This window comes from Papaver somniferum, chromosome 5 (assembly GCF_003573695.1).
Source record: "Papaver somniferum cultivar HN1 chromosome 5, ASM357369v1, whole genome shotgun sequence".
NCBI lineage: Eukaryota > Viridiplantae > Streptophyta > Magnoliopsida > Ranunculales > Papaveraceae > Papaver > Papaver somniferum.
This window is the reverse complement of record NC_039362.1, coordinates 67297675-67307320: the sequence shown is the minus strand read 5'-3', so window position 1 is coordinate 67307320 and position 9646 is coordinate 67297675. Positions and strand designations below refer to the sequence as shown.

General features: G+C 36.7%; 1 protein-coding gene across 6 annotated transcripts; it reads right to left on the bottom strand.

Moving 5' to 3' along the window:
* Positions 1-801: 801 nt before the first annotated feature.
* Positions 802-9393, bottom strand: LOC113281798. Of its 6 annotated transcripts, XM_026530657.1 has the most exons (7): positions 9191-9393; positions 8641-8774; positions 7765-8057; positions 7588-7672; positions 7332-7443; positions 6305-7143; positions 802-4310 (listed from the first exon to the last, which is right to left on the bottom strand). In XM_026530657.1, exons 6-7 carry the CDS (start codon positions 6344-6346, stop codon positions 3438-3440), a joined length of 915 nt encoding a protein of 304 aa, XP_026386442.1. In that variant the 5' UTR covers positions 6347-7143; positions 7332-7443; positions 7588-7672; positions 7765-8057; positions 8641-8774; positions 9191-9393; the 3' UTR covers positions 802-3437. The 6 variants fall into 6 exon arrangements, with proteins under 6 accessions (XP_026386442.1, XP_026386440.1, XP_026386441.1 ...); XM_026530655.1 differs by having other exon boundaries at positions 7588-8057; XM_026530656.1 differs by having other exon boundaries at positions 7337-7443; positions 7588-8057.
* Between the last annotated feature and the right edge of the window lie 253 nt (positions 9394-9646).

The following is a 9646-nucleotide window of genomic DNA, read 5'->3' as shown; positions in this document are numbered from 1 at the left end:
TAGATTTTTGTTAGAGGGAGAGAAAAAGTGGATTCGAGGAGAGCAAAAACCGTATCCGACTCAGTAATTAGTATCGGTTTCAAATATTTTCCTGAGTTAGACAATATTAACCTCAGCCAAATACAAACTCCTGGCACGCTCCTAAATCTAAAAAGGAATTTGTAAACGTATCGTTCTTATTTCATCACCACCATTATGCGATTATGTTATTACCACTCCACCACCAAACAACGGTAGTGGAGAAATATCACACGATTTCTATAGCAAAGTCTTTATAATCAGGTTCAAAATTTGTATTTTATTCTTTCCAAGTTGTTTATCAATTTATCAGGAGATTGTGATCTCTTTATTGATGACCCTCTATCTTTCCATTTTGAGCTCATTAAAAAAATCCTTCAAAAGATTCTTCTAAATCCCATTGAAGGTGATTAAAATGATAGAAAAGAATGATTTGAATATCTTCGGAAACTTTATGACGCAATGAAAAAAAAACAACAAACAAAAACGATGATTTCTGATGACAAACCGATGGTATGAATTTTAGATTCTATGTTGAATCAATAATCCTAACCGGCGAAAAATGGATTTTTCTATTAGGATACTTATATATTCATGAAATTAATACGAAGAGAGCTTGTGCAATTGGTTCTATATATACTAATAAGTATCATCTTTTTTTTTGATGGAAAAAGTAATATATTAATCAAGCAATAAAGTACATAAGATTTACAATATCTTTTCTTTCGAAAATATTGGACATCACACTAGATTGTGAAATCCTTAGTTGAATTTGTGTTGAGAAATTCCTCATATTCTTTGCACGAGCTTCGTTTGCTATGTGGTCCGCTGCAGAGTTGTATCTTCTATTAATATAGTGCACCTGAGCTTGAGGGAGCTTTTGAAGAATTGTATGAGTCGCCTTGATGATATTCTCAGCATTCTAATCTGGGATATTGCTTTCCTTTCTGATGGTCTCTGCTAACATTTTGAAATTTGTAACTAAAGAGACACTGGATAAGATATTCTCACTTAGCCAACAAGAGGCGTTGAATAAAGCTTTTGATTCTGCATGGAATGCCGAGGTAGCCCTATCTGATCCAGCTGATATGTGCATGCAAGACTCATTGTCCACTGAATAAAGAATAAAAGCATATCCCATGGTGGAATTTTCCTTCTTAAAAGCCGCATCTATAAAAATAATCCAGTCGATGTTAAGCTTGTCCATTTTTCCTTGGAAATCATATATGGCTGTATCCTTTTACTCTTGTGGATATTCTCTTGAGGACATTGTTGTAAGAATTTTTTGATCTGCTCTATAAGAGAATTTGGGTTTGGGTTTATTTTGTCAAAAACTATTGAGCATATATACTTCCAGATGAACCAGGAGATTATTGCGATCTTATCTGATAAGTTAGTGAAATCTGGTCCCGTGATACACTCTTTAATCCAGCTTACCATTGAATCTGAATTAATTCTTGAATTTACTGCATCTAAAGATAGTCCAAACCAGACAGCTCTAGCAAAAGGGCAAGATCTTATTAGGTGTTGTTCTGTTTCTTGTGTTTGAGCGCAGCACATAAGGCAATCCTTAATAAAATATTTATTATGAGCTCCTAGTCTAGCATTGGTAGGGAGAGATTTCTGAGCTAATTTCCAAATAAAAAGTTTAATCCTAGGAATCACTTTGATTTTCCAGATCTTTTGCCAGGGAAAATCAATAGTATTGTTGTTTTCTTGGTCTTCTTTCATAAGGAAGTTGTAGACATTTTTCGCTGAGAAAGTACCGAAGCAGTGGTGCTGCCATCTTATCGTATCTTGTTCTTGGGTATTAGGAGAAATGGCAAGAATTTTTTATTTATTATCCGGAGTGAAGAGATTATCTAGTTTATCTTGATCCCAATTTTCATCTTGAGTAATCAGATCACTTACTCTTTGTGGGACTGGATCAGGAGTAGAAGTCGGTTGTTGGCCGGTGTCTTCATTGGGTACCCATTTATCTTCCCAAATTTTTATCGAAGCCCCATTTTTGACTTGCCACACGAAATTACCTTTAATAAGACTCAACCCTTTTTGTATGCTTGTCCAAATCCATGATAAATTTGAAGTTCTAGAAGCTTACAATGGGTGGCTATTGAGGAAGTATTTTGCTTTCAGAAGTTTAGCCCAGAGTTGATCATGTTCCGAGATAAGTCTGCTGGCCAGCTTCGTTAGAGAGCTATATTGAATTGATGTGGGTTTTTAATTCCCAGACCTCCTTGAGAAATTGGTTTGCATATGCTGACCCAAGCTTTAAAATAACCTCCTCTTTTTTTGGGCTTATCTTTATTCCACCAGAAGTCCCTTTGAATTTTATCCATTTGATCTAGAGTTTCCTTAGGAAGATCCAGAATTTGCATCTGATAAGTAGGATAGCCTTGTAGAACTGATTTTATTAATACCGTTCTTCCATCTTGAGAGAGTAATTTTGATTTCCATCCTTGTAAAGTGGCATAATATTTTTGTAGGAGAGGTTCAAAATTTTATTTTCTTTTTTTTATCAAAAAAGAGAGGAGTTCCTAAATATTTATCATTTTTTGTCATTAAGGGAACCTTAAGAATTTTGGCTATGATTTTTCCGTGTTTCGGATGAATTCTATGGTTGAAGTAAATTCCATATTTTTGAAGGTTTATCATTTGACCCGTAATTTCTCCAAATCTGGAGAAGATTTCTAGAAGGTTTTTTGCTTCCCCTAAGTCTGCCTTTGTGAAAAGAAAGCAGTCATCTGCGAAGAATAGGTGGGAAATATTGGGGGCGTTTTTGTTTATTTTCAGACCGGATATTTTCCTTTCCGAAACCGCTTTGTCTAGAAGTCTAGAAAGGATCTCCATGCAGATGAGGAAGAGAAAAGGGGAGAGGGGATCACCTTGTCTAAGCCCTTTGGAGGTTTTGAAAGCAGGGTCCGGAGAACCATTTAGAAGGATGGAGTAGGAGGTGGTTGAAATACATTGCGTAATGAGGTTTACCCAGGATTCACTAAAACCTAGAGCAGTTAGGGAAGCTTTAATGAAATTCCATTCCACCCGGTCAAAAGCTTTCGAGAGATCTAATTTTAGATCAAAATGACATTTTTTTGGCTTTCGATGTTTTCATAGTGTGGATAAGCTCATGTGCGATGATGATATTATCTGTGATTTGTCTACCCGGGAGAAAAGCTGATTGGTTCGGAGAAATAATTTTATTAAGAATTGGTTTGAGACGATTGAAAAGAATTTTTGATATGGTTTTGTAAATAGTATTACTCAGGCTAATGGGCCTAAAATCATCTGGGGTTTGAGGAGTGGATATTTTTGGGATAAGAGTTATGTAATAAAAAATTAATTTCGGGTCTAAAGCTCCTGATTTAAAGAAATCTTGCACCGATTGAATTATATCAGGCCCTAGAATATCCCGATTAGCTTTAAAAAAAGCCTGGTTGAAACCCATCTGGACCTGGAGCCCCCCATTGGTTCATATTAGAGATTGTGTTCCAAATCTCTTGTTTTGAAGGAGTCAAAGTCAGAGCTAGATTTTCCTCTTCAGAAATACAGGGATCAATAATGTTGGATAAATCTTCCACATAATTAGGGATCTGAGATATGCCTATTTGAGAGAAATGGTTTATTAGAAGGGAGTTGATTTGATCTCTTTCTGAAATCCATAGGCCTGAGGGTTCTCTAAGGGTATGAATTGCATTTATTCTTTTTCTATTTGAGGCGGTAGCGTGAAAATATTCGGTGTTTTGGTCATATTCCTTAAAGAATTTGTCCCTAGAAAGTTGGTGGTAGTAGTCATTTTTGATCTTGTACCAATCTCCTAATTCGGTTTGGAGTTTTTTAATTTTTTCTAGATTGGCAGAATAATTACCTGATTTGTGAAGAGAATCAATTCTATTGTTTAGAGATTTGATATTCTTGTGGATATTTCCGTAGACATCTGAATTCCATTGAGAAAGGTCTGATGAGAGGAGTTGGAGTTTGGAGTATATGTTATTATTTTGATCACTATTGGAAGGGAGTGTCCAAGAATTGGCAACTAAGGCGGAAATGGATGGATGAGAGAGCCAAGATCTAATGCATCTAAAAGGTTTTTGTAACAATTGTTTATCAGGGTGAGAATTTAGTAGGAGCGGAGTGTGATCTGACCCTACTCTAGGAAGGTGACTTACCTTGGTATTGGGGAAGTTTTGTATACATAGGAATGACGTAAGAGCTCTGTCAATCCTTTCGCATGTATTTCCGTTGCCTTGTCTGTTGTTTGACCAAGTAAATGGAGCTCCCTCATACCCTGCATCCTGAAGTATCATCGATTAATTGTATTACGATACATGTGATGAGTCGTTCGATTACAAAAATGAGGCGGTAATGGCGAATTGGTGACAGTAGCAGTCTTAAGATAAGGGGGGTCCAATATTAGGTCAAATGGTTTTTTCTAAGTGTGCAAAAATTTCGTGTGTGTTTGTGAGGTTAATTTTGTCAGACTCATAAGAATAGTTGGAATCGGTCCTAGTTACCGAGTTGAATACGATTTTTGCTCTCCTCGGATCTACTTTTGCTCTCCCTCTAACAAAAATGAAAATTATAAGCAGATTTAGTAGTGAGCTGTCCTGATCTAGTTGGACGCCACCTAATCTTATCAGGTTTGTCTAGATTTATAGTTATGGAGTCGATAGGATTAAAAACATATTTATCAATATATCTAGAAATGGTGTTCATGTCCCAAGTGCCATTAGTGTTTATCAGATCACTCACCATAATGGAAGTGTTAACATCATTATTGATAGGATTCAGAAGACTAGACTGATCAGGAGGCCAGAAGTCCGACCAAATAAGTGACTTCCAATTCTTTTCTAATACTAGACCAAATCCAAGAAATTTTGTATTTTCTAATCTTTTTTTAAGGAGTTATGATTTCTGAAGTATTTATGTTTAAGGATTTTTGCCCAAAGCTGATCCTGGTTGTGAATCAGCCTCCACGACAGCTTGGTAATTAAAGCTAGGTTATGTTTATGGGGAATTCTAATTCCTAAACCTGCCTGTCTTTCGTAATACTAGGCCAAGCTTTAGGATAGTAACACTTTTTTTTGTTTTTCTTTTCCCACCAAAAGTCTCTTTGGAATTTATCTAAATTATCCAGAGTTTTTTTAGGGAATGTTTTTCTTTTGTCACCAAAAGTCACTTTGGAATTTATCTAAATTATCCAGAGTTTTTTTCGACCAACATGATTGAACATCTTGCCAATCCAGCCCTGAAGGGAAACATAATATTGCTACTAGTTCTAAAAATCAAAACAGTCCTAATATAGTTATATTGACTGGCGGCGGAAGCAAACAAAACTAAAATTTTCACATTTTTCAAGTGTTTATTGGCCTGGCTTGATAACTAGTGGACTAATATAGTTAGAACGTTAATATGCTGGGCTAAGTTCAAAAACCATCCATTCCCTGCTTAATGACTAGTTCATATACGGAAACTTAGGGGAGATCCGAAAAAAAATAATATTCTCATTGTCATGCCCACAATTAATTTTAGGTACCGTGACATCCACAATTATGTTCGTGACACCCATAATTATATGAAATTATTAAAAATGTCTGCATGACGGATTATGCATCTGCATGACGGGTTATGCATCAGGGGTATAATTGGCAACACAACTTGGACATAACATATCTAAAAATCCGCGCCTTGGAATTTTACAAATTTTATATCGTTGAAAATCTTTTTAAGAGAGCTACGCAACGAGTACAAACAAGAATATCAAATTTTTGTTTTTCACGAAAAAAATCTGAGGTGATCATCATTTTAGGCAAAATTTTCGAAAACTCGATACATAACTATTATGCAGCCACAAAAAAAGATGCATAACACGTTCTGCAGACGCATAACGAATTATGCAACCATTTTCTCCACTGCATAACAAATTATGCATCTATAACAAGTTATGTAGCCATTGTATTAGTGCGTACATAAAAAATAGATGCATTATGCATCTATTTTCTCGATGCATAAAAGATTGTGCAACAATTTTCTCGATGCGTATTGCATTATGCAGCCATATTTTCGGATGCATAACAAGTTATGCATCCATTTTCACGACTGCATAACATGTTATACAGATATTATTGTAGGTGCATGACAAGTTATGCAGTCTTTGTTTTCGTTGGTTTTATACGTTCACTGTTATGTGCTACTATTGTTATAACAGAAGCTATTCCGATCGAACCACTTGCACAGTTAAACTGCAAAATGATTTAAGCAAAACTACATGTGATTAATTATAAACTACCTGGATCTTCTTAGTTGTCCTTGTAGTAGCTTTTCTTTTCATGTGTTGAAAGTACTCATTGCGCTCTAATCAGCAAATCTAGGAAGTATTTGTTGTACTTGTCCAGTCTAATATATACTCGCATTGGATTCGGAAACTGCAGGTCGACTATGTTTATGCAGACACATGAAATCTTTTGGATTACCTGCAACATCCTTAGCGCATACTATGTATTTCTTGCCTTCTAGACATCAAAGTCTTGTCCATTGGTAACATCATACTCTTCTTCCTTGCTAACCAAGCTTGCATACATATCAATTCGAGCACAACTTGTATTTCCAGTTGGCTTCTATATTACATCCTCCACCTGACCTTGACGACCACTAAAACTCATTGCAGACAACCATTCTGGCCATGGCTTATGAACAACAACACCTCAGCTCAATACTTCACCTTACTGTATGTACCAACCTCCATTCCATCTCGACTGCCATTACAGAATCCATGGCTAAACAGCAATGAACCCATTTCAGTTTCATTCCCCCATCGTTCAAACAATTCTGCGAACCATATGAGCAGCACTGATGGTAATTCAAACGTGAAAGTGCTGGTGATTTTTGCTTACAACTCAATTCAAATCAATTCTCCCAAACCTGTTGTTGCCAAACCATCACTACTGCCTTACTAATTTCAGCCATTAATACTCTCAATACCGAGAGTTGTTGTTGCTGATTTCGGAAGAGAAGCTTGAATTCAAATGCTAAGATAAAAAAAGAGATGAACGAGAATTGCTTTTGCTAACCACTTCGATTAACATCAGACCCCGTTTATCCATGGACTCCTTCTCGGTTTGATAGAAGCTGAGGAAAAGAGAATTTTGTTTCTCTATGAGAAAAAACCCATTACTTGAAAACCAAAAGAAACCCTTCGAATCAGTAAAGGAAATCATATAGAAACCTCAAATTGAATCACAATCCCATAAGACCAACCTTAGTTGCATCAATCAGATCTAAGATATAATTTGTATCAAGAGATCGAGATTAAAAACCTTACGGATTCCGCAGCTCTCCTTTATAAACCGAGATTAAAAACCTTACGGATTCCGCAGCTCTCCTTTATAAACCGTAATTACACCGTCATCGATCCATTGGGAGTGAGCACTAAGAATCATAATTCAAGTGTTGATGAAGATGAAGATTTACACTTGGGAAGAAGAAGAAAACGAATTGAAGAAGTAGTTTTTTCCTCTGGAAAAGAACAAAACAGAATTTCATAAATTATGGGTTTGAGAATAATTTTCTTACATGAAATGGGTGCGCGCCTGAAGTTTTCTGGATGTGGGTTTCTCAGTGGAGAAAAACTGAAAAATGAGTCTCCCTGTAGTTTTCACTATACATTAACCAACCAAAGAACAAACTTGTCTTAGTATGAAAGCAAAACATATTTAAGAAGTTGAAAGGGGTCTTTCTAGAGAGATTCACATAAATATTTATCTGAAGATGGACGCCACGTTCTTCTCATTTCTATTCAACCACACACCAACATCGAGGTTGCACCCACATCAAAGAGTTTCTCCCAAGAGCCTGGTGGAGCAGCACCTAGTGGTCTTCAATCTGATGCTTTCTTCTTTTTCTTTTCTCTCTCTCTAGCTTTATTTTCAAACGCTTGGCAATTTCTGCCTTCCTTCGGCTTCTCTCTTCTTCTCGCCAGCCTTCTGGATGGACGAGGCATGCTTGTTTTACTGTTGCTGTAAAAATCAAATACCAGTACGAACCTGAAACACCAGAGGTAATCTTGCAAAGTAAGTGTGGAGATAATTCGACCATTCACCACTGCTCGGGTTCACTTGATCAAGTGGACACTCTTTATGCCACATACAACCAAGAAACAGGTGGATTGGGCTAGGTTTGAAGAACCCATTCTAGTGTTTTCTTCTGTTATGCAAGTAAGGCTGCACATTATGCAAGTAAGCCTGCACATTTCGCAAAAGAAACTCAAACTAGTTCTTCTCTTTGCTTCTGTTATGCAAGCAAAGGTGTGAGATACCCTAGCAGTGGTGGACAATTTTTTTTGTTTTGTTTTTTAGAAAGGCTGAATTTTGTGGAAATAAGTGATGCTTTCAGAAATTTGTCAACCAATCCCTAGTGGATTTCCAGAAATTGTAATTTGGCGGTAGCTAGGGTGGCAAGGACAAATAATTGCTATGTTTTGGAGGGATGGATGCAACTCTTCTTCAGTCTGGACATTGCAAAATGCTAAGGCAGCAGACCTTTGCCCGCACAAAACTATTGATTTCTAATACTTATCCACACATCCATGAATACTAGCGGATTTAGAAAGGAACCAACTGCGCATACCTGAGCCATTCCTACTTCTTTTTGTGATCCTACTTCTTTTTGTGACATTTGAAGTTACAGCACATGTACACGGATCTCCAACCATATCACTGATCACAGTCATCTCGACTTTTTTACACACCATCCCAGTTAAGCTGCAAAAATATAGAAACAGCTAAGAAGAAATCGAAAACAGTACCTTGAGAAAACAAATTAAATCCTTAACAAACATTTGGGTAAAATAAAATTAACAGAATAAGATAGAATTCCAGATAAATAATCCGAGTCGTTGGATCGGTAAAGTATATTTCACTATTTCAGGTAATCAACTCCGATGACTAACGAAACACCTAAATCCTTTGATTGGGGATGATCAGTAACCAAATTTAAGAAAAACCTTAACTGTAATTTCATGGAGACAAATCAATTTCATCGATTAATTGAGAAAAATAAAAGACCTAGCTAGCCCAGTAAGGACTCTCAAATAACTTGATAACCATGATTCCTACGAAACTAATAAAATCCTAAACAGTATAGAGAAGAGAGAGTTATTAGAGTAAACTCACACAACCTTTGTGTCTCTTATATCTCCAGATCCTTCAGATCCTTGTCCATCCATTTGAGTTCTCATCTGATCTTTTTTTACCAAGATCTGCTTTTCTTCTTCAATCGTGATGGCCGCTTTTCCTTACCAACAGATGATTCCCTTTTAAGATTTTCAGTATCCGGCTGCCTCTAGGGTTCTACTTTACCTTTAAATAAAGGTTCGAGATGAGAAACAATAGAAACTCTACTAGTACATGGATCGGGTTTTTATTAGTCCAGCTCCGATCTGGGAACACCTACGGGCCCCCGAAATGGGACTGCAACGAATTTACCAGGAATCCTAATTTGGGGCGTAATGAAGACCTTTGGAGCGTGGTTTTTAAAAGCGTATGCTTGACCTCAAATTTCATCACCTCACTCTGAAGCGGTTATGTGAAGCGAAGCGTTCGCTTCAAACTTCGGCATTTCGTTCCGAAGCGGT

Bases quoted from the DNA above. Each gene is read 5' to 3' on its own strand.
- LOC113281798 (XM_026530655.1), bottom strand. From the start codon at position 6,346: ATGAAAAGAAAAGCTACTACAAGGACAACTAAGAAGATCCAG. The intron at 4,311-6,304 runs GTAGTTTATAAT...ATGATACTTCAG, and splicing joins GGACAACTAAGAAGATCCAG to GATGCAGGGTATGAGGGAGC.